Genomic DNA, 23934 nt, shown 5'->3' with positions numbered 1-23934 from the left:
GGAAGCTCCTCAGTATATCTAACTGACTTATTTGGTTTCCCTGCTCCTGAACACCTCCCACCAAACTCCTATTCACAAAGTTGTCACCTGCGCATTTGTGTTTATCTGCGCATTTGCAACAGCTGTCTTAAATGTGCACACCTGGCTCAAATACAAAGCAAAAGAGGATTAACTTTTCTAGGCAGACTGATGCTGGTTTTGCGGTGGGGGGGGGGATGCATCAAACAGTCGTATTTGTCAAGAAACTACAGGGGCAGATGTGGCTTGTCAGCATGGGAAGGTAGCCCATTTAGGAGAAGGAAAACTTTAATCCTAAACCTCCACTGCCTTGCAGGGTATCTTTGGGAGAAGAAAAGGCTAAGGAGCAAACACTACACAAATCCAAAGTGGGGTCCCTAAGATGGTTGGATGGTGCCTTGTACGCCTCCTTCCAGCAATTCCTATAAGCCAAGCTGGTGCCAAATGTATTGCTCTGCTTTCCTTTGGACCACATCAGTGAGGCCGAGGGGGAGGGGCAGTTCTTGTCATCTGGGCAACCCAGGACCTCCATATACACCGTCCAGGTTTGTGTCCCAGGGAGGTCACTTCAGTGCTACTAATGCAGCAGTTTGACTTCACCTGTGGAGGTGCACTCCATTGTCTCTGAAGACAGATGCCAACAACAACAGGAACAATAGGTTTGACATGGATTGTGGCTTACATCTTGTGAATTCAACTCCAAAAACTAGCACTGGGAACACACCGGGATGTGGAGTAAGCAATATTGTGTGCACAGGAACAGGCTGGGGACATTAAATTGTAGGCAGAGGACAGATGATTGCGTTTTCAGCAAACTGAAGGCGATTTGGAAAAGGGATTACTTTTCATCCTGCTTTTGCCACAGCAGATTTGAAAAGCTTTTGCGTTGTTTCCAAAACCCGGACAACCTATTTGAATGTCGTCAGCAGTGGGACAAAAGAACTAGACATGTGCAACTTCAGGAACCAAAGTCTCAAACAACTTTCATCTGTCATAAAAATCTTGCCTGCCTCTTTCTAGCCTGTGAGCCAAGCGTTCAATGCGGCCTTCAGAATGAATCTGAGCGGGAAGATGGCTGGCGGAAAGGTCAGCCTGATGAGTGATTAGACCTTTTCCGTCTGTAGCTTCTGTTTCCATCAACCAGCAGAGAGTTGGAACGGCAACAACAAAATGTAAGAAAAGCAGGAAGGTTTCCATATCCCCCCTTCCCTTCAAGCTTCACAGTTATTCTGTTGAGCCATAGCTCCTGGGGTGAAATTGGAATAATATGCTATTTATATGAGCTGCCAGCTTTCCTTCTGGTTAGGGCTTAGTAGGAACAGGATTGAAAATGAGGCCCTCCAATACAAAGCAGCAAAATGGAAGAGGTGAAGGATTAACCTCCAAATGCGGCCTGATCATGCTGCAGTTTTCAGAGAGAAGAGAGAGGAGGCAGGAAATGAATTGCAATGCGTATCACTTGCACATATGAAAAGCCTTAGAATAATAATATCATAGCTGGAAGGGATGCCCAGGGTCATCAGTCCAACCACCTGCAATGCAGAAATCTCAACTAAAGCATCCATGACAGATGGTCATCGAACCTGTGCATGAAAACCTCCAAGGAAGGGCGAGTCCACCACCTCCCAAGGGAGTCTCTCCCACTATCGAAAGTTCAGTCAGAAAGTTCTTCCTGATGTCGGAATCTCCTTTCTTGTAACTTGAAGCCATTGGTTTGTGTCTTACCCTTTTGAGCAGGAGAAAACAAGCTTCCTCCATCTTCCATGTGACTACCCTTAAGATATTATTGAAGATGGTTATTATATTTCTTGGGACGCGGGTGGCGCTGTGGGTTAAACCACATAGCCTAGGGCTTGCCGATCAGAAGGTCAGCGGTTCAAATCCCCACGACGGGGTGAGCTCCCATTGTTCAGTCCCTGCTCCTGCCAACCTAGCAGTTCGAAAGCACGAAGTGCAAGTAGATAAATAGGTACCGCTCCAGCGGGAAGGTAAATGGTGTTTCCGTGCGCTGCTCTGGTTTGCCAGAAGCGGCTTAGTCATGCTGGCCACATGACCCGGAAGCTGTACACCGGCTCCCTCGGCCAATAAAGCGAGATGAGTGCCGCAACCCTAGAATCGTCTGCGACTGGACCTAATGGTCAGGGGTCCCTTTACCTTTACCTTTATTATATCTCTCTGCCTCCTTTTTTCCAGGCTAAACATACCCAGCTCCTTCAACTGTTCCTCATAAGCCTTGGTTTCCAGACCCTTGATTAACTTGGTTGTCCTCCTCTGTACACATTCCAGCTTGTGGAATATCCTTTAAGAACATCCTTCTTAAATCGTGGTGCCCAGAACTGGACACAGCATTCCAGCTTTGGTCTGACCAAGGCAGAACAGAGTGGTACTGTTACTTTCCTTGATCTGGATTCTGGACACTATACTTCTGTTGATGCAGCATAGAATAGCATTAGCTTTTTTTTGCTGCTGCATCACACTGCTGACTCATGACAAGCTTATGGTCCACTAAGACCCCTAGATCCTTTTCACAGGTACTGCTAGTAAGCCAGGTGTCCCCCATCTTATATTTGGGCATCTGGTTCTTCTTGCCTAAGTGCACAACCTTACATTTGTCCCTATTGAAATTCATTTTGTTAGCTTGGGCCCAATTCTCCAATCTGTTGATGTCATTTTGAATTCTGATTCTGTCTTCTACAGCATTAGCTACCCCTCCTAGTTTGGTGTCATCTGCAAATTTGATGAGCATCCCCTCAATTCCTTCATCCAAGTCATTTATAAAGACGTTGAACAACAGGCCCAGGACAGAACCCTGCGGCACCCCACTTATCACTTTTTCCCAGGATGTCAAGGAACCATGACAAGTGAGTACTCTTTGGGTTCAGTAAGTCAACCAGCTACAAATCCACCTAACAGTTACCTTGTTCAACCCACATTTTACCAGCTTCCTCACAAGAATGCCATGGGAGACTTTGTCAAAAGTCAAGATACGCTATGACCACAGCTTTCCCCTGATCTACCAAACTTGTTCTAACCATGTCTACTTGGAAGCCAGCTGCATTGATCTGAACCCAAAGCATGATTCTAAACATGCTTACCTAAGTGCATACTACTGAATCTGATAAAAGACTCTACTCCCAAGCAGACATGCTCAGCATGGTACATGCACACACAGAGAAGCAAGAGTGGGGAAGACACACTTTCCTTTCCTATTCCCCATAAATTTCTCCTCGCCCCCCTCAAATGTTCAAGCTCTGAGCCTGAGCCCTTCAGCACCTCTGGGTCCCTCCTGACTGGTGTCTTTCACGCAGGCTGCAATGCATAAGATAATAAGTACATTAGTGGTGGGTTTGTACTGGACCATCCATCCATCATTCTGCTTTCATAGTTCTTCGGTGATGCTTTCCCCATGTTATTGCATTCTTGCCAACCTGACATTCTTACACTATAGTGCTGCAAAAGCAGGGCACACAAACCCAGAATGGTTGCAGTATGAAAAGTTACAGGATTTCAGCAGGAAACTATGGGACACAAATCATTTGGAAATGAAGCAGTGTGCCCGCCTCAAAACTTTTGCAAGCATAAACAGCCAGGCAGCGGGATCGCATATAACCACATTGATTCTGTCATGAGCACAAATAATCACAAATGCACAAGAAAAAGGGCATATGGAGCCCATAGTAGGCATATTCCTGTAAGGGACTGGGGGGTGCACGCAATGGCATTTTTTTGTGGATCTGTGTTCTGGCTTTCAGCAGGAGCAAGATGTGTGCTATCGGCCGTCTCCCATGTCACTCTGAAAGCCAACTTCCTCGCTTCTCAGAACAGCACAAACCTGGTGTTTAAAAACAGTGCAGAGAGTCTTTAAAAATATAAAATAAAAGCACTGAACAAATGTTTGGTTCAATAGACATGTGGTCTCTTGTGGGGAGGGGAGGAAGCAAAGCAGACATGTCTGAAGACAGAGGTGGTGGGGCGAAGAGGAAGCAGCAATCCACAGGATGTACATGTATCAGTGCAGGAAAACAAAAACCCCAACAGCCTCTTCTCTTTCCAGGTATTTTTGTTTTTATTATCATTATTCATTGCATTTATCAGTCACTTTCCACAGAACATCTCAAAAGCAACTTACAAAAATAGCAGCCCACGGTACAAAAATGTTTAAAACCAGTTATAACACTTGTAGCAACATCAAAAAGTGTTGATGTTCCTCAACAACAACAACCACCCCAAAATAACAAATCCCCCCCCCACTCCATGCTCCCCAATATAAGGCTGACCACCAAAGAATTAACTAGCTAAAATACCATCAACTGCTGCAGAAATTAATACTGCCCAGGAGAAGAAAGACATCTTCATCTGGCAATGAAAATACGTTGATGCCAGGCAAGCCACTGTGGTGAAAGCACCTCACAGACGTGGGAACCAGTACTGAGAAGACCTGTTCTTACCACGTTCTGGACAACACAGAATAAGGCCTCTGATGATGACCTCAGGCTCCAGTCAGGCTCGTATGGGAAGAGGGGTCTTGTAGAAAGTGGGATCCCAGTCTGTATAAGGCTTTACAAGTCAGAATCAGCACTTTGAATTGGACCAAGAAACACATTGGTAGCCTCTGTAATCAAGCCAGAATTGGTGTTACGTGTTCAAAGCACCTGGTCTCCACCAATAAACTGGCTGCTGAATTTTGCCCCAGCTGCAGTTTCCCCAAACCATTGTCAAAGGCAGCTCCACATACAATGCATTGCAGTAATCCAAGCATAAGCATACTAGGGCATAGCCTGTTGACACCAGGTTATCCCAGTCCAGATAGGTCATAGCTGGGGCAACAGGTAGAGCTGAAAGAAGGCATTCTATGCCATTTGCATCTCCGGTGACAGCAATGGAACAAGGAGTATCCCCAATCTGTGCATCTGATTATACAGTGGGGAGATACAGTTGCACATCACCTACCTGGACCAAGGAACCACCTAGTAGCCGTATCTCTGACTTAGCTGGATTGAGTTACAGGTAGGTACCCGTGTTAGTCTGCCATAGTCGAAACAAAATAAAAAAAAATTCCTTCCAGTAGCACCTTAGAGACCAACTAAGTTTGTTATTGGTATAAGCTTTTGTGAAGAAGTATGCATGCACACGAAAGCTCATACCAATAACAAACTTAGTTGGTCTCTAAGGTGCTAAGGGGACGCGGGTGGCGCTGTGGGTAAAAGCCTCAGCGCCTAGGGCTTGCCGATCGAAAGGTCGGCGGTTCGAATCCCCGCGGCGGGGTGCGCTCCCGCTGCTCGGTCCCAGCGCCTGCCAACCTAGCAGTTCGAAAGCACCCCCGGGTGCAAGTAGATAAATAGGGACCACTTACTGGTGGGAAGGTAAACGGCGTTTCCGTGTGCTGCGCTGGCTCGCCAGATGCAGCTTTGTCACGCTGGCCACGTGACCCGGAAGTGTCTCCGGACAGCGCTGGCCCCTGGCCTCTTAAGTGAGATGGGCGCACAACCCCAGAGTCTGTCAAGACTGGCCCGTACGGGCAGGGGTACCTTTACCTTTACCTTTAAGGTGCTACTGTAAGGGGGGAATTATTTTGTTTTAGCTGGATTGAGTTTCAGTTGTTTTCCCTCATCCAGTTGTTTACTGCAGTCAGGCACTGATTCAGTAAATCCATGGGGGGATATGATGAATCCCTGTGAGAGCCCACAGCGAAGGCTCCACAGGACTGAACAATAATTCTAAGCATCACTTTTTGGAGTGGACCACCCAAACAGGAGAGGAACCGCCGCAAAACAGTGACACCCACTTTTCATTCTGACAGAAGGTCCAGAAGGATACCATGCTCAATGGTATCAAAAGCAAACCAGAGTTCAAGGGGGAACAACAGCATCACCCTTCTCCCATCTCTCTCCTGATAAAGATAATCATACAGGGTGCCCAGTGTTGTTTCAGTGCCTGAAACCTGACTGAATTGGATCCAGAAAAGCAGTCTCACCCAACCATGCCTGTATCTGGTCAGCAACTACCCGCTGAAGAACTTTGCCGAGAAAGAGGTTGTTTGCCACCAGTTTGTAATTATTCAGCTAGATCTTCCAGATCTAGGGATGGCATTTTCATGTTTTACTGCCATCGCCATTAGCTCGTCTGAGACCACCCACTCTTGTCAAGAGACATTAATAAATTCTCTGACCCAACTGACCATCCCTTCACTGCTGGGTACATCTCTATGCACCCCTTATTTCTACAACCATTTGGTGGCTTCATTAATAGTTTTTGTAGCCATTACCCAAGGACAGGGTGTAAATGGGACCATTAAAATGCAGTCTCAGCTGGGAAACGTTGACATTCTCACTGAGAAATTCTGGGTAGTTTGCATGTTTTGAGAAAAGCTATCTAAAGCCAACCCATTCCACATCTGATGCTGATGGGGATAGGACTGTGATGCTAAGAGGCACTGCCCTCCATTTAAATAATCTGCCATGGATAATTAGTAGGTTACAGTCCCTCGTGTGTTGTCACAGCCAGTTGATTGTTGTCAGTTGCCCCAGAACCTTCTTCATTCATTAGCTCTCTCTGATCTGAGATGGCCGTGTCTTCTAACTGATGAGACCATGCCTCAGGCACCCCCCCTTCAGTTTCTTTCAGCAACAGGCCCTGGTAGCATCGGATATTTTCCTCATGGAGTTGGGTTACCTCAGTGTTCCCTCCACAGAAGCCTGCCGTATGGTTGGCTAAACCATTGTTGACATTGGCTACGTGGACCTTGTTGCCTGCTCGACTCTTCTTGTTCTTGTCCTGGATGAGGAGGCAGGTGAAGACCTGCTTGAATCTCTTGCGGAAGTGCTTGGAGATGAGAGCGTAGACAATTGGGTTGAGGCAAGAATTGGCGTAGGACAGGCAATGGGAAGCCAAGCGGCAGGCGTAGGTGGCCCGGTTAAAGGGGAAATAGCCAAACCAGAAGCACAAGATCACTAGGTGGTGGGGCAGCCAGCACAGGCAGAAGAGGACGGCCACTGCTATGATCATCTTGGTGACCCTGCGCTTGGCTTTACGGGACTCCGAGATCCTCTCAATGGGATCTACAGCAGTCCACAAGAACTTAATGGTCCTAGCATAAGCCAGGCTGACAACAAAGACTGGGAGGACGTAGCCAAATACGAAGGTGAGGATGTCCAAGATCTTGCGGCGCTGGTCCTCCCAAATAGGGACACAGATGGGCACCTCCTGGTAGTGGACTATTTGGTAGTAGCTGAGATACGGTCCTGCAAAAAGCAGCGACAGCGTCCAGATCATTACAATGGCAAGAGCTGCATTGCGAGAGGTCCGGAGATCCCGGGATTTCAGGGGGTAACGGATAGCCAGATACCTGGAAGCAGAGTGGGTGTGGGGTAAAGGGGTTAGTTTCTTGAACACAATACATTTTGTGAATCCCCACAAACATCACCTTCCCTTTCCTATGGTTGCTTCAGTGCCTCACCTCCTTATTTTCATTTCCATCATATTATCTCGGGTCACAGCCATACCATATGTTGAAAAAGCACATGACTTCCCCTAAAGAATCCTGGGAAGTGTTGTTTATTGAGTGTGTTGGGAATTGTAGCTCCGTGAGGGGGTAAACTACAGTTCCCATGATTCTTTGAGGGAAGCTATGTGCTTTAAATGCCTGGTGAGGATGTGACCTTGGTGACAAGCCAACAGAGTTATTTTCGAGGCTCTTCCCAAAACTCCTTAAGCTTAAACTGCCAATAAAAACTCCAAATTGGGCCCACAACTACTTGTGCAGATCTAGGAAGAGCTTCCATAATTCACAAAGATTTTCATATGTGTACAATGTGTTTCCTTCCTCCATCAATACAGAAAACTGAGTGCAGAAACACATATGCCTGAGGAATGCCAAAAATCCAAGTGAACTGGGAGACTGCATGTTCAGGCACGAGTTTATTAAGGTGCCCCCTATGCAGAAACAGCAAGAGGTGCTAAGTGGGATTAGGTTACTAAGGACAAAGGAATGGAGAAAACTTGAGAAGGGTATTGAGAAAATGTATGTGGAGCAGGTTTGGAAGGATCTTTCATTTTTCCAGTCTTAAATTAAGCTCTCCACATTTTGCAACAATTTAAGATTCATTCAATTATTTTAAATCATCATGAAAATTCATCAGCATTTTAGTGAAAATTTCTCCTGCTATAAATATTTTTCCATGCAATCTTTTCTTATAACCAATCTTCCCTAATACAATGCATTTTTGTATGCTATTTTTGGTGATGTGTGCATTTTAATACACACTTTACTTTAGCATATGCATCTTTGTATACTAGAAAACTGACTGCAAAATTCAGAAAAGCGTGACTTTGGAAACAGCTGTGTTTCTGTTCCCAAGCGCAGATTTGGTAGGTTCACCTTTAAATGCAAAGTGGATCAAATTTCTCTCCCATGCCTGAAAAGTATTCAAAGGAGCAAAGTCCTTTGTCCTCTACTCCTTCCTATGGAAGAAGTAGGATCCTTCTACTGATCAAGCAATATATTGGTTTGGAGGACAGAGAGGGAGACATGCCAGAGGAGGAGTGCTTATATTTACCTGTCCACAGAGACAGCTGCCAGGGTGAAACTGCTGGCATACATGGTGAGGTAGATGAGAAAGTGCACTGCCTTGCAGGCAAAGGCACCAAAGAGCCACCCATCCAGTGTGTAGATGGTGGCCTGGAAGGGGACACAGAAGACAATGAAGCACAGGTCCGCCACTGCCAGGTTAAGGATGAACAGGTTGGTGGTGTTGTATTTCACCTGTCCATTGCGCAGCAGCACAGCCAGCACCAAGCCGTTCCCTACTGTGCCCACGAAGAAGATGAGGGAGAAGACCACCGGCACAATAATGCCTGCAGTTCGTGCTTCTACGCTGTCTGAAGATGTGTTCCAGCTGTCTGGCATCTCCCCATCTGAGAGAAAGGGGCCTGGAGAAATAGGAAAAGATGAAATGAACAGAGGTAAAAGTAGGAAATCATGGGACAAGCCCTGCCTCAGATCCCTGCATTAGTTTCCTGTCCGCTCCCGGAGCCTGCACGTGCTTCTTGTCCCTTCAAAGCTCTCCAGGGCCTTGTCTTCCATTGTCTCTTGTATCCCAATTTATCCCTGCTCAGGATATTCACTCCTCTAGTTCTACCTTCTTCACCAGCACACACACAGCAAACATACACATAATTCCATTTTTCTCTCGTGTGCGTGCGCGCACACAGAAAAACACACTCATAAAGACACCATCATACTATCATAAAATTGTACCACACACACAGGATTGCTTTCAGTCACGTTTTATTAACAAGTGGGGAAATAGCCCAGATTTATCAAGATGTGAAAAAAGAGTAGCCAACCAAGAGGTTGTTGTTGTTTCATATATCATCTGGACCTGTTGATTGCCCCTTCAGGAATACCAGGAGGCAGATATAACTGCAAGTTATAGGAACCATTTTATAGGAACCTTTTGATGATGGTTAAAGACGGCCTTAAAATGGTTCTCCCAAACCCTGGCAGGTACATGGCAAATAGACCATTCACATTAAGGACTAAAATTCCCGAAGGTAATTGCCCAAAGTTTTCAGAATTTTAAGAATGGTAGGCCAGTATCAGTTGATGCCATTAAGTTAATACAGACTGAACTGTGAGAATTATAGGGGTCTTGTACTTTTTTCGTGGATCATAATAAGAGGTATCAAAATACTTCTGTCATTCATATGATAATTTATATATCGGGTATGCAATTTACTCCCAAGAATTTCTTTATCAACCAAATCTTGTACAAATAGCCATTTCAGAAAGCATGCACTGGATTGACAATCTGAGCATATTTTAGACACAATGGATTCAAGCCTTAATGTACCATGCTCAAGTGAAGTGTCTGCTATTATTCTGCCTGAGAACTTCTGTATGGTGTCTTGAGAACTGAATTCATATGCCAGCCACAGCTCCAATAAGCAGGAAAGATTACATTAGATCATGATGCATCAAACACAACCAATGTCCCCTCACACACACAAACACCAATGCAACTCCAGTGAGGGCAAGATACTAGAGTTGGTTCCCAGTTCCTTACTTGCCCATTAGCCTGGACTGGTCACATTCTGAACATTCAAAAGCGGAATGTTCAGGAATGGGTTATGGCAGGCAACTTGCACTTTTCAGACACTGTTGGGTACCAGCATGAAACAAGTTAATTTAACAGTGACATGAGGATCTGTAAAGCTCCTCTGTGATGTAAATGGCTCAAATTACATTGGCGTGAGACTGGATTAACTCTAGGTCACTCTGGGTGTCTGGGGTCAAGACCCCTTTCTCCTTCAGCAGGCACAAGCCTTAACCCTGAGCGCCAATCCATCGTGGAGAAAGCCTCTGCCAAGCACCACTTGACCCTCTTTAGTTCATTACGTCCCCAAAGCTCTTAAGCCTCTTGTTTTGGTGAATTAAAATGCCCACCTTTGTTTGACAGGACTCAGCTGCTGCAACCAGCCTGGAAAAAGCTGGAAGGAGGGAACAGAACATTTAAAGAGAATGGTGGTGAAAAGGGAGGGCAGGCCTGGATTGCATTTTGAGGTTGTTGTTTAATCATAGTTGAAGTATCTCTTTTAAGGTTGTATTTCCTCCCTCTGCACTTTTAACAGTGGCATGTTGAACAGATGCAACTTTCCCCACCTGCAGACTGTATCTTCATCCAGGAAATCTGAACCTGCTGAATTCCTGCAGGGTAACCTGTGCTTCCAGGAATGGGATTGGTGGGGCGGGGGTCATGGCAGCAGAAGTGCTCCGTGCACCTAGTGCCTTTGCCTGCCCTCACATTCCATGGGGAAGCGAGTGCCAGACTGCCAGGCAAACTGCGATGAGAGCTTGGTTCCTCTTCCAACCAAAGAGGAATGCAGATAATGAAATTCCCTCACCATTATCTGATTATCTTGGTCTGTCTCGCTCCCACAGTGTTGGGAGACTCTGTTCCTGGCACACTGGAAACAGGAAGCCTCCTGCAGATACCATCTTATCAGGAGAACTATCCCAAACAAAGTAGGAATTGGGACTTTAGCATGGTAGCACCTACCCTTTGGAATTCATTCCTTTTGAATATGTTAAGTAGAATTGTTTAATTGTACATTGAAATGGAAAATGACTCTGAATATGTATTGCTAAAGGGAACACTGGAGAAATTCCACTGAAGAGCTTTCTGAGCAATAGGTTGATTATTAACTTAGGATGTATCTCTGCTGCTCTCTCACGTGGTGTTTAACTGTAAATCACATGGGAGGTTTATTCAGTTACAAATCACCATTTTGAGGGAGTCTGTGTTCTCAAGCCAAAGGTGAAGACAAAGGTGTTCTAATGTCTGCCCTGGAAAGAAAACAGCCTCCAAGTTAATGGATGTGGGAGAGAGAGAGCTCTGTGCATCAGCTCTGATTATAAATAGTATTTCATATTTGTAAGAAGCTGAACCTGTCCTTGGACAAACATATGATTTTATGTAACTATTCGGATGTATCATTTGTTTTTGTGACTGTTTGAACAAAGTTCTGTTAGTAAAGCTTTAAAACCATATTTTGGGTCTGGACAATTTTTATTCCAAGAGTTTTGATTCATCCTATTGCTTCAAGCTGCATAATATTAATATTTGCAATAGAATACTAGATTGGCACCATTTCTGTTGTCTTTTTGATACATATAGACCTTCCCTCTTCAGCAAGATTTTTAAGTTGAAATCTTTCCCAGTCTGCCTCTGTATTGGAATTGTTTTAAAGATATTTTTACTCTTCCCCCTACCTATTGTTTGCTGTCCTGGGCAGGATATAAAATTAATAAATAAACAAAAAAACAAAAAGTCATAATCTATTTCCGATCTTAGCATCATTAGGCTGTGGTAGTAAATCATTTACTCTATACTAGTTTTGGGACTAAAGCTGCACCCCGTGCCAGCAGGGGCTGATGGGAATTCTAGTCCAAAACACCTGGAAGGAACAAGTTTGGCAAAGGCTGCAGTATGATCTGATGCACACAACTGCCTTGCCTGTAGCAGCTGCTTTTATATTGCTTTTCCCTGCACATGCTGAATGAATAATTTTATTTGCTGGAAGCGGAAGCGAATTTTTTGAACACTACCAATCAACCCACATGTAAGTGGCTTATGGTGGCGTACAATATTCCAGGTGCTGCTTGTGACAAAATGAGTCCAACCACCCCATTTGTTGCGAATGTGGGATTGCACACAAATGGGTGCCCTGTCCCTAGCTGGGTTGAGTATGGCAGCTTTCTTCAACAGAACACACACAGCTTGGAGATGCGAAGTTTGATCCATCCGAGCAGCCAATAAAATCACATATGGTTTAGTAGAGGATTCAGAATCAGAAAGACTTTGCAATGTTAAGATGCCATTTTCGGAATTTGGGAGGGGGTGGGAATCACTCAGAGCTGGGGTTGGGTGGAACTCACATGGTTTTATAGCATGCTGAAGATTAACATTGAACATGGCTTTTAATTTCTACTGTAATGTTTGTGTCATGCATCAGCTACACTCATAATTAAAATATAAAACATTAGCAACCTCTACAAAACTGAGAGTGGGTAGGGGGAAAGGGTAGATCATTGCTACAGAAGAATGCTGTTTTGTTTCAGCTGTGATTTGCCTCTTTAGCCTTTAAGCCATTCCGCATGTATACCAGAAAGATTGCTGTGTGAGCAAGGTTTGTGCCTTTGCCCCTCCTTCCCAGAATTCTCTTGAGCCCCCCACCCCCGCTTGCTTCCAGACTGCACTCGTTCTCTCCACAAGATCATTCTTTCTTTAAAAGAATAGTCATTTCCTTATTGCAAAGGGTTGCGTACATAGTAACCCTTGTAAGCCAAGTATCACAATGAAGAAACTGTATATTTATAAATCATATGGCAGAGCTTATAAGATAGAAGCTACGATATAGCTACAGAACACCCAACATTCAAATACATCGTTAAAGTAAAGCCATAACATATCCACGGCTGTTCATCGCTTGCCCAAAGAGAAGATGCTCAGACTCTGACTGTTCACCTGTCCCATTGTGGAAGGTGCCATTCCCGCCCCCCCGCTTCCCGTTCCAGCCCATCTGCCTCACACTGAACAGAACTGTCTCTCATCTGGAATAAATACGCAGCCCTTTCCGATCTCTTACTTCCCTGCCTCTGAAGAATACAAGAGAGTGAAGCAGCATCTGCTGAAATTCTCCCTTCGGTACAGCAATTAAAAGCAGGCAGGAGCCTTGCCTACTGAATTTGGCCACTCTAGGAGGAACTCCACACACACACACACACACCCTCCTGAAAAACTCCCTTTGAGCCACATTGGGGGGAGACAGGGAACCCTTCCCTTGTTTCGATACCATTTCTATTTTTTGTTTTACTTCTCAAAAGCTGTGTACTCACTTGTTAGGAAAGAGGCGAGATCCTCCTGGCCTCCTTTGAGTCTTCACTATCCGGCACCGATGCTTGGGCAACACGAAGAAGCCCTTGCCCTGCTTCTCTCCAGTGCCAAGGGAAAAGAAACTCCCCGGAGGGGACTCTGCAAGTTGAGGTGCTCAGTAGGTCTTCCCTGTGCCTCTTCCTCTTAGCTACTTCTCAGTGCATCCACCTTGCTGCATCTGCTTTCTTCTTTCTCTCTCTCTCTCCTCCCTTGATGTCTCTCTCTAGATCTCTGCTCCCCCTCTCCTGCTCTTGCTGTGCCAAGCCCATTGATCCTTTTTTTCTTTCCTTGAGGTTTGGTTGGGTGTTAACCCTCCTATGGCCAGATCTCCAGTACTATCTAGCTGCCTATCAATCCACCTACATACCTTCCTAATCGAAATGTCTATCTGCTTATCTACCTACCTAATCTATTTTATCTGCCTATCTATCTGCCTATCTGCTTATCTATCTGATCTCTCTGCTAGCCTCCTTTCCTGACACAGCTGGTTCTATTCTTCAGGGATCCAGGGGCATGAAGATGCGAATATATATCCATATATCATGGGTTGCCCTCCACACCCTCTCTACGAGCGCTGCATATTTTACCGCCGGCTTTTAAGTGGCAAGATCACTTTTGCAGCTACAGCCAAAGAATGTATTTACAAAACCATCTTGATAGCCAATGGGGAAAGAGCATATTCTGCCCCCTCCGTCTCTCCCAAGCTGTACAAAAAATGCAGGCATGCCAAGGATCAGGCTGCTAGCAGGCACTGGGGACACCTAAGTTTCTGAGTACTTCTTGTTGTGTGCTATGCTTCTGCACATGGCATTGAAAGCCACCAGCTCCCCTTGGACTTAGCATCACCGCACAAAGGCTTTCCCAGAGCTTTTCTCACAGCCTATATGAGCCTGGCCGTTGTGTTTCGTTTCTGCCAGGCTCACTGGATCCAGGTGCTGATGGAAGTCATAATCTAAAACATCTGGAAGGCACTAGCTTGGCAAAGGCTGGCATAAATCCTGCAGAGCCCATTACCAGATTCTGAAATGCGTAGTCTGGAACATCTGGAGGGCACCAGCTTGGCAAAGGCCAACTTCTACAACAGTAGAGCAAAAGGTCCCAGATTAAACTCCTGGCACTTTCATTTTAAAAAAGGAATGGATAGTAGATCCCATTCTACACATCAAGGAGAAGAGAGCAGTGCATTTGCTATCCAGTGAAACAGATCACATTTCCTCAGGGACACCCCACTCCCACCCCCAAAAACACATTTTGAATGCTGGGGAAATGTGACATGTAATAGCTTGAGGAAAGATGTCCTTGTAATTAAATGATTTATGCACTTATACCATAGCAAAAGCTGATGAGCGTGAGTCAGCCAAGGATCAATACTATGAAGTCCCATCAACTGCAAGATGGAGATGTTAAGCATATTCTTAATGCTTCCATGGAAATGTATGGTGAAAAGTAGGCATGGCAACCCTGTGTCCAGAAGGGTCTTGTCTCTCTCATATTGTGAGCTTTCTTTGTTTGTGTGCTGCACATATATACGCATGTACATTTGAAGGCTGACTGGAGAGAAACATACTCCTCCGAGTGAAAAAGGCTTTCCTCACCATCTCTATTAAAAAGGGACACTGCTAACTTCCAGCCATCTGGGACTAGGCGGTGTACAGCTTCAAACTAGGCCGCATCAGTTACGGCGCTTCGCTTTCCACAGATTGAACACATCAATATTCCCACTTTAAATCTAAGGCGCTGAAACGAAAAGTAGGCCAATAAAAATTATGCTGCAAGTCTGCAGCAGGGTTTTTAAACACAGTTCTCCATGTTGCACTGCAATGTACTCTGCAATGCACTCGTGCTCAGAGATGTGCCGCGCAGCTCAGCGACTTGCCAAAGTTGCTTGTGGCAGCGGGTGGCAGATGGGGACATATTTCTGTATGTTTTATTTCACAAAATCGGTATACCACTTAATTGTAAATTAAACCTCTAAGCAGTTTACAAGAATGCTAAAAAATACATTCAAACTGTCCATAAAAGTAAAAAGAACAAGTTTAAGAATCAAAACATAAATAAAATCACCAGATTTAAAGTATACACAATAAGCTTAAAATTTCAGATTAAAGTACTAGCATGTCTGGGTAAGCGTGCTTAATTTTTATTTTTTTATTTTTTAGTAGATGCTGAAAATAGTACTGTTTGGTGAAGGCACCTCCCTGATGTCAATAGGCAGGGAGTTCCGTAGTGTAGGAGCTGTCACACTAAAAGACTGATTTGTTAACAAGTGCAGAATGAATGGAGCTTGTGAAAGTAGCAGACTCATTAACAAGTAAACAAAGCCCTGCCCCCTAACTTCTCCCAAACACACCCTTAGCAATGCTTCACATACAAGCCTCCCTCTCAAACCTTCCAATTATCCACAAAGATAACACTGCTAATCCCTTGCCAACCAGCAAGCATCTGGTCTACAAAAATAGAGCAGCATTAAGCAATATAGTGTCATACAAATAGCAACATATCAACTCTCTATGGGGGGGGGGGGGGGGACCACGAAAACAAATTGTCCCCAAAGAAGGATCAGTGGCAGTTTTTCCCTTATGACTGTAAAGTTAAGGATATAAAAACCCTAACATACTGCATCAAAATGGTATCGGGTATCCATTTACTGCTGTCATGAACTGGCAGGACACTGGGGAGGAGGAAGAAGATCCCAGCAAGGACTGGGACACACTGGGGCAAGCAGGGGATGGAGAAAGAAGTACAGTGGTACCTCGGGTTACAGACGCTTCAAGTTACAGACTCCGCTAACCCAGAAATAGTACTTGGGTTAAGAACTTTGCTTCAGGATGAGAACAGAAATTGTGTGACGGTGGCAGCGGGAGGCCCCATTAGCTAAAATGGTGCTTCAGGTTAAGAACAGTTTCAGGTTAAGAACGGACCTCCGGAACGAATTAAGTTCTTAACCAGAGGTGCCACTGTACTCACAGGGTGATGGAGCATAGTGAGGAGATGGGGGTCAGGGCACAGGAACCCATCACCAGAGTCAGAGAGGCCCCTCTTTTCATGAACACGGAGGGCTCTGAGGTGTAGGGAGCAGAAGGCTGGGCACTGCAGGAGGCTGAGGCAGGCAAGGGCCCACAGCCCAGCTCCCTAGTTGGCCAGGTGGGTCTTGCTAGCTCTGGGAAGAGGTGTGTGATTCCTCAGCTGGAGGAGGCTTGCAGCAGGTGAGGGTCACATGTCTCATCAAGCCCAGATGCTGCAATCAGCAGGCAAAGTACAAACGGGAAGCAGAGCTGAGGGGCTGTGCCTGCTCAACTGCCCATGTTGGTGGGCCTTGACTTGGATGTTCCTGGAATTCTATGAGACTGTGCTTTGGGTTTGACTCTGGACTGTATCCTGACTGCTGGACTTTAGACTTGGCTACTTGGATTGACCCTGGAATGTGTTTCCTGAACTTTTGACTTTGGTTTTGGCATACTGACTTGCTGCCAGGTAGGCCAGGGGTGCAGGACCAACAGCAGGTATGGGGAACCCCTGGCCCTCCAAGGGATGCTAGGAAATTCCGATGGAAAAGGAAGTGGAAATTGCCACAGTTCATCTGTGGTCAGGAGCAGAAATCAGTCAAGCAAATATGATCAATATTCACATTGTTCTTGTTTTTTTTAATCTGTAGAAAGTAATTTGCTTTTTGGTTGTTTCCTTTGCTTGAAATGTGGGTTGGCTGCATAACATAAAGGCAGACAACAAGGCAAATTTAGTATTCGGAGGAAACTGAACTGCAGCAGAACGTAAATGGAGCTGATTGTAATGAGGACAGGGCAGAACAGAACCCACTGCCTTCTTACACTCCAAGCCCTCCAGATGTTGCTGTGCTCTCTTCCATCAGTCCCTGCACCCCGAACCAGCATGCCCAATGGTCATCGACATGTAGCCCAACATTTAGAGAGCCACAGATTCCTTATGCCCGCTTTACGATCAGCCTTTACTGGCACATCTTCTCCGATATCTTAATGTCAATATTTTCCCAACTTTTAACTGGAGAGAATCAAGACGATCCAATGTGCAATATTTCTGTGGGCCTAAAAGAAATGGGATAGGTGAATCCCATTACATATTGTGAAACCCTCTTAGCTCAACAAAGCAGACTTGAGGTGGCAATGCGGAGAAACAGATGTAGCAATGAAGCTAAGCATTATTTAGTTCTGGATTAGGGAACCTGTGGCCCTCCAGATGTCATTAGACCCAGCCAACATTGCCAATGGTCAGGGATGATGTGAGTTGTGTAGCCCAAACATATTTGGAGAGCCAGGGCTTCCCAATGCTTGATTTACTTAATATGTTTTATTACTACAATATTTGTTTTTCCATTTCACCTTGTGCTGCAGGTAGCTTATCTGGTGGTGTGACCCAGCCACGTAACCAGCTGACTTTCAGAAGCATCATGTGAGTAGGTCTAAGGGTATGACTGTGTAAGATATTTTTTTACAAGGGTGATTTGCTGTGGAGGTTTCTTGGACCACTGGGGGAATTAGACAGTCTCATGGCTGGGCTCAAGGACTTGTTACATGCGCTTCCAGTGAGGTGGCAGCTTCTAAGGCTCAAACCCAGATAAGGAGGGAAGACGTTGGCAGAAAGAAATGTTCCGGGCCAACATAACAGACATCCTTGGATTTTGTTGTTGAGTTCATATTCTGGATCGTTTATGATAGGCTGCTTAGGGCACCAGGAATGATGCTTGATTGCTGTGTAAACACAGTTGCTAATCCCTAAGGCCATGTTTCTGTCTGATCTTTTCTGGTGCTGGTGATTTTTAAGGGCAATGGGACACACTGAAGGAGCTTTTTCAATTGAGATTCTCAAAGTGAACCAAACCTGCTGTGAGACAGGATCCATAAGGCATCACCCACTCAATGGCTGAGCGCAGACTGTCCCACATACTTTACCCCTGACCAAGGGACCTGCTGTTGCTCTAACCCAGCCTTCTTCATGCTGTAGCCCCACCAGATGTTGTTGTATTCCAGCTCCCACCAGCCCCAGCCAGCATGACCAACAGACAGTGATGAGAGTTGTAGTCCATCAACATCTGGAAGGCAGCAGTTTGAGGAAGGATGTTCTAGCACAAGATGCTGATGTTTCTGTTATGTGTGAGCTACAGTACAGATATCTATTTTAGTTGCACACCGAGTTACTGACTGATGAAGCTGAAAGGGGAGGGGGGAGTGCTCACATGCTCTTGTAAGTGCTTTGTTGCCTTGGAAACAGGAGCATCTAGAGGTATTTGGCCTTGACAGTGTGCACTGCAAGTGAAGGATTTCTCTCTATTTTTTACTGCCCAATGTGCTTTTCTGATTAGGAGAAATCAATACATTTTGGATGAAAGTAGGAATGTTTCCCCCTTCATCATGCTGGAAACTGGACATATTATACATTGCCAGGCAATACCAGTAGAAGCTTACAGAAGGTCTTATAAATGTTCATGTGCTTCTGTTGACTTCCTCTATTGCTTTTTCACAAAGTGCTCTGTTGAGATGATACTAGAGCGGGGCCATCCCTGTCTTGAGGCAGATTGAGGCAACCACCTCAGGCAGCAAATGGTGAAGGACAGGGAATGGAAGCAGCTGCATGTGTCATGTGGTCTGACTTGTCCTACCAAAGCAAGCCTGCTGCCCTCAGAGTGCAGTATGCTCCCATTGCCAGTGTCAAAATAAGATCCATCGGCTGTCAATTTGATCAGCTTTTGTACATGAAAAGGGAAGAGTGTACTCAGGTGGCAAAATGTATTTGGTTGGTCCTGCACAAGGGGTTTAAATGGAATCCAGCTTTCCTGAGCGGGCAGGAGAAGTGCAATTTATTATGCTTGGGAGCTGGGATGGTGGAGAATGTTTACTGGAAACCTGTTTTAGTTGAAAAGTCAGAGATGCAGAAAGCTCTTCTCAGTTCTAAGCTTCAACCAAGGGCATTAAAGGTAAAGGTAAAGGTACCCCTGCCCGTACGGGCCAATCTTGACAGACTCTGGGGTTGTGTGCCCATCTCACTTAAGAGGCCAGGGGCCAGCGCTGTCCATAGACACTTCCGGGTCACGTGGCCAGCGTGACATCGCTGCTCTGGCCAGAGCCAGAGCCAGAGCCGCACACGGAAACGCCGTTTACCTTCCCGCTGGTAAGCTGTCCCTATTTATCTACTTGCACCCGGAGGTGCTTTCGAACTGCTAGGTTGGCAGGCACTGGGACCGAGCAGCGGGAGCGCACCCCGCCGCAGGGATTCGAACCGCTGACCTTTCGATCGGCAAGCCCTAGGCGCTGAGGCTTTAACCCACAGCGCCACCTGCGTCCCGCAACCAAGGGCATTACTAACTACTTAAGACTAGGGATGTAAAGAGGCCTTGTTTTCCATTCTGCCCTGTATTTGTCACACACAGCACTATTCCCATTGTGCTGTATTTTATCTTCTGCCAAAAACTATTTTTCATCTAAGTATCTGCTGTGGTAGGCTGTATATTGCCTCCCTGTTTATTTAACTTATATGCAGAATTTATCATGCGAAAGGCTGGGCTGGATGAATCCTAAACCAGAATTAGGATTGCTGGAAGAAATATCAACAACCTCAGATATGCAGATGACACAACCTTGATGGCAGAAAGTGAGGAGGAATTAAAGAACCTTTTAATGAGGGTGAAGGAGGAGAGCACAAAATGTGGTCTGAAGCTCAGCATAAAAAAAACGAAGATCATGGCCACTGGGCCCATCACCTCCTGGCAAATAGAAGGGGAAGAAATGGAGGCAGCGAGAGATGCTACTTTCTTGGGCTCCATGATCACTGCAGATGGTGACAGCAGTCACAAAATTAAAATACGCCTGCTTCTTGGGAGAAAAGCAATGACAAACCTTGACAGCATCTTAAAAAACAGAGACATCACCTTGCCAACAAAGGTCCGTATACAGTAGTTAAAGCCATGGTTTTCCCAGCAGTGATGTACGGAAGTGAGAGCTGGACCATAAAGAAGGCTGATTGCCGAAGAATTGATGCTTTTGAATTATGGTGCTGGAGGAGACTCTTGAGAGTCCAATGGACTGCAAGAAGATCAAACCTATCCATTCTTAAGGAAATCAGCCCTGAGTGCTTACTGGAAGGACAGATCCTGAAGCTGAGGCTCCAATACTTTGGCCACCTCATGAGAAGAGAAGACTCCTTGGTAAAGACCCTGATGTTGGGAAAGATTGAGGGTACAAGGAGAAGGGGACGACAGAGGACAAGATGGTTGGACAGTGTTCTCAAAACTACCAGCATGAGTTTGACCAAACTGCGGGAGCAGTGGAAGACAGGAGTGCCTGGTGTGCTCTGGTCCATGGGGTCACGAAGAACTGGACACGACTAAATGACTAAACAACAACAATCTGCTGTGGTAAAATTAGGTAACATATATTTTATGTACCGGTAATTAGTTATGTAAGTTATATTTTGGGAGGTCAGTTTGGGAGGTCAGTTTGAATGATATCCTTGGATCCCTTCCTATATCCAGTAAGAGCTGGAATCTAGTTGAAGCGGCTGTGGAACCTGCCAAACTGGTTCCTTTGTTAAGGTAATGGTTTTATCTGGCCACTGAAGTGGCCTTATTAGCATCTCAAAGAATGAACTAGATCGCAACAGCTAAGTCACAGAATCATAGAATTGTAGGGTTAGAAGGAGTCCAACCCTCTGCAGTGGAAGGCAAGCCACCCTGGCTTTTAGGCAGAACAACAATAGCCAGAGCTGTGGTGTATGTGAGCTGGAAGCTGGAAGTGGGAAACATAGACATGTGCTGCTCTGGTTTGGACCACCCTCAAACAATGCCCCTGGCTTCAACCCCACAGTTCAACAAATTGTTTTGCAGTTAGGGAAGTGAGAGAATTTCACTGTGTGATGAACAGATCATTGACTACATAAGCAAGCCAGGATGGCTGCAGGATGAATGCTCGCTGCCACATAATCTCCCCACAAGAAAATCAGAACAAATGCTCCAGAAGAACTGGACACATCTAACCTCCATGTAAGCTTTGTGCAGGCAAACCAGGATGAACTCTTAATAAGATGATGATTTTGAGATTTTAAACAAAGGTCGGGTGGCCATCTGTCAGGGATTCTTTAGCTGTGATTCCTGCATTGCAGGCAGTTGGAAGAGACCATTTGGTTCCCTTCCAACTCTCCAATTCTATGATCTGGAGAAGGCCTAAGGTAGACAATAGCATAACATAGAAAAGCATGGGGCTCAGATAGACACCAATTCTAGTTATTCATTATTGGCCTCTGCTCATGGTAAAAACATATTTTAAAAGCCCACTTCTTGGTTTCTTTTCATCTTTATAATTGTTTGTGTCTGGGAGCAACAGTGCAATCTGATATCAAAGTCTGTAGCAGGGAGAAAGGGAAGCTAGGAGGTTCTTAGTCAAAAGGATCTGCTGATTTAAAAAGGGGGTGGGTTGAGAGATGCATCCCACATACTTTGTTTGCTGCAGCTGAGAGGCACACAACTCTTGAAGGCTCTGCGGCAGGCATGGGTGTCAAAGCTTGGCTTGTCTGTCTTCTGGAGCCCTGGTGCCAGAGAACCGGAACAATTTCCTCCTCTCAGGAAAGAGACTTTCCCATTGGAGAGGCTCCCCTGCTTCCTGATAGGATCGGCGAGCAGCACAACCCCAACGTCCATTTCATCTAGAGCGAGCTGGGTGCTCAGGCGAGGCCCTACAGCCTCTCCCTCTTCCCTGGATGACTACAACCGCTATTTGCCCAAGCCCAAGCTCCTGCATGCCACACGGCTGATGAAACTGCTGGGCTTTTCCTACAACCCCTTCTGGATGTCTCTCAAGGACCCCCGAGGTCTCAACACAAGCCTAAAAGAAGTGGGCATCCTCAGCCAGGACTTGGGCGAGTGTACAGCACGCTTTAGGAAGAAGCTTCTGCAGCAGGCAAAGGGTTTAGATCTTTCCAAGCTGCTGCCTGTTGAGGACGAGATCTCCCTCGGCCTGAGCAAAACCCTCCTCCACCGCTTCCATCAGTGGCTTGTGGATAATGCTACCTGCCACCTGACCTCTTCCTGGGTGGACATAGGACCCATCTTCTGGCCACACCATACGAACTGTGACCAGGCTCACGTTGGGTGTTCTTGGCCTCTAGGCATGACTTGCCAGCCTGCCCAAGTCACCCAGATCAAACTCCTAGCGTGGCACTGCTGGGCAAGGGAAGACCACATGCTGAGGCCGGGGAAGTCCTCACAGCAATACAATTGGAGGCAAGTCCCTTACCCTGTGGTGGCTATGTGCAAGTATTCCTGCTGATGACAAGGTGATGTGGGTTTCGCATTGCCATGCTACGGATTTCTCAAGGAGTTTGCTGCTGTTTGCTGATGAGTTGAAATCTGCAGAGCTGGTGGTCACCCATAGTCTCAATGGGTCTCTGAACCAGAGGGTAACGGTAGCAAGAGACGCCAGAAAGCAGTGAAGATATTAAAGACTGCATCTCAGCGAGATGTTTACAGCAAGCAAAGAAAACTAGACTTTGGGGTATTGCTGCCGTCTTTCAGGAAAGGAAGTCAAGGCAGTGATATCTCATGGGAAGCAGAGATGGCCAACATCTTTTGTGGACTGACAGGTGTAATGACAAACTGACTGCAGAAATGGAAAGTATTTCCCCATTGACGTCCTGGGAGGCAGTGTGCTTTGGAAAGTCAAGGAACTGTGTTCATCATCACTGTTGGTGAAACCTGATTTTTTTTGTGGAGAAATAAATGGTTTTAATAAGTGTTTGGGATACTTAGCCTCATTTAATTTTTATCTGGGCCAGAGCAATTGCTATGTTGTTGGGTGTATAGGGCTGCAGTTTTGCTTGAACATACTTTAGTAAGGTGGATTTTCTACACCTCTTGTTTTCCATGAGATTTATGCTAGTGAATTGTGCCCCATGATAATCTAGCAGGGTAGCTATAAAGATGGGGGAAATCTGTTTAGTTGACTTTGACCTAGGTCTTTGATTCTGAAGGGCTGCTGTGCAGTTTACTTTTCTCTCCATTAGTTTTTAATATGCATTTGTGGCAGGCATGGGGAACCTGTGGCTTTCCAGATGTTGTTGAATGCCAAGTCCCATCATCCATTACCATTAGCCGTGCTCGTTGGGGCTGACTGGGAGGTCAACCACATTTGGAGGACTTCCTCATCCTTGATTTAAGAAAGTGGATGGAAAACAGCTGCATTTGTAAGTTAAATCTAGATAGGGTGTGGGTCTCGCAACACTCATTTCGCAACCTCCAAAGAAGCCCATTAGACTCTGAGATACACACCTGGCAACTTCCAAGTTACAAAAATGCCCAATTTCTATTCCCTTTGCACCTCTTGCCTTAGTGTTATTAAATTTGTATCCCACCTTTCTTCAATAGAACCCCAGGCAATCCCCATCCAGGTACTGATCAGACCTAGAACGTTTTAGCAAGTGCAAGGCTGCTGCTGCATTTTGTACCTTCATCCCATAACTTCTC

The 23934-nt window shown here is 45.7% G+C and overlaps 1 protein-coding gene and 1 pseudogene across 4 annotated transcripts; one reads left to right on the top strand and one right to left on the bottom strand.

The window, feature by feature from the left end:
• Positions 1-5571: 5571 nt before the first annotated feature.
• Positions 5572-14032, bottom strand: GALR3 (galanin receptor 3). Of its 3 annotated transcripts, none has more exons than XM_079992894.1 (4): positions 13415-14032; positions 10463-10506; positions 8574-8946; positions 5572-7363 (listed from the first exon to the last, which is right to left on the bottom strand). In XM_079992894.1, the coding sequence occupies exons 3-4, from the start codon at positions 8921-8923 to the stop codon at positions 6493-6495; spliced, it is 1221 nt and encodes a 406-aa protein (XP_079849020.1). In that variant the 5' UTR covers positions 8924-8946; positions 10463-10506; positions 13415-14032; the 3' UTR covers positions 5572-6492. The 3 variants fall into 3 exon arrangements, with proteins under 3 accessions (XP_079849020.1, XP_079849021.1, XP_079849019.1); XM_079992895.1 differs by lacking the exon at positions 10463-10506 and having other exon boundaries at positions 8574-8695; positions 8780-8946; XM_079992893.1 differs by lacking the exon at positions 10463-10506.
• Positions 14033-17225: 3193 nt separating this feature from the next.
• On the top strand, positions 17226-22741 carry LOC307224869 (noggin-like; annotated as a pseudogene). Its single transcript has 2 exons — positions 17226-17237; positions 22123-22741. The product of its transcript is annotated as a noggin-like (transcript).
• The last annotated feature ends 1193 nt before the right edge of the window (positions 22742-23934 follow it).

The sequence above is a fragment of the Podarcis cretensis genome (assembly GCF_951804945.1).
Source record: "Podarcis cretensis genome assembly, chromosome: 10".
Taxonomy (NCBI): domain Eukaryota; kingdom Metazoa; phylum Chordata; class Lepidosauria; order Squamata; family Lacertidae; genus Podarcis; species Podarcis cretensis.
Note: the sequence above shows the minus strand (reverse complement) of the source record. Positions and strands in the feature narration are given on the sequence as shown.

Bases quoted from the DNA above. Each gene is read 5' to 3' on its own strand.
- GALR3 (XM_079992894.1), bottom strand. From the start codon at position 8,923: ATGCCAGACAGCTGGAACACATCTTCAGACAGCGTAGAAGCACGAACT. The intron at 7,364-8,573 runs GTAAATATAAGC...CTCTGCTTCCAG, and splicing joins GCAGCTGTCTCTGTGGACAG to GTATCTGGCTATCCGTTACC.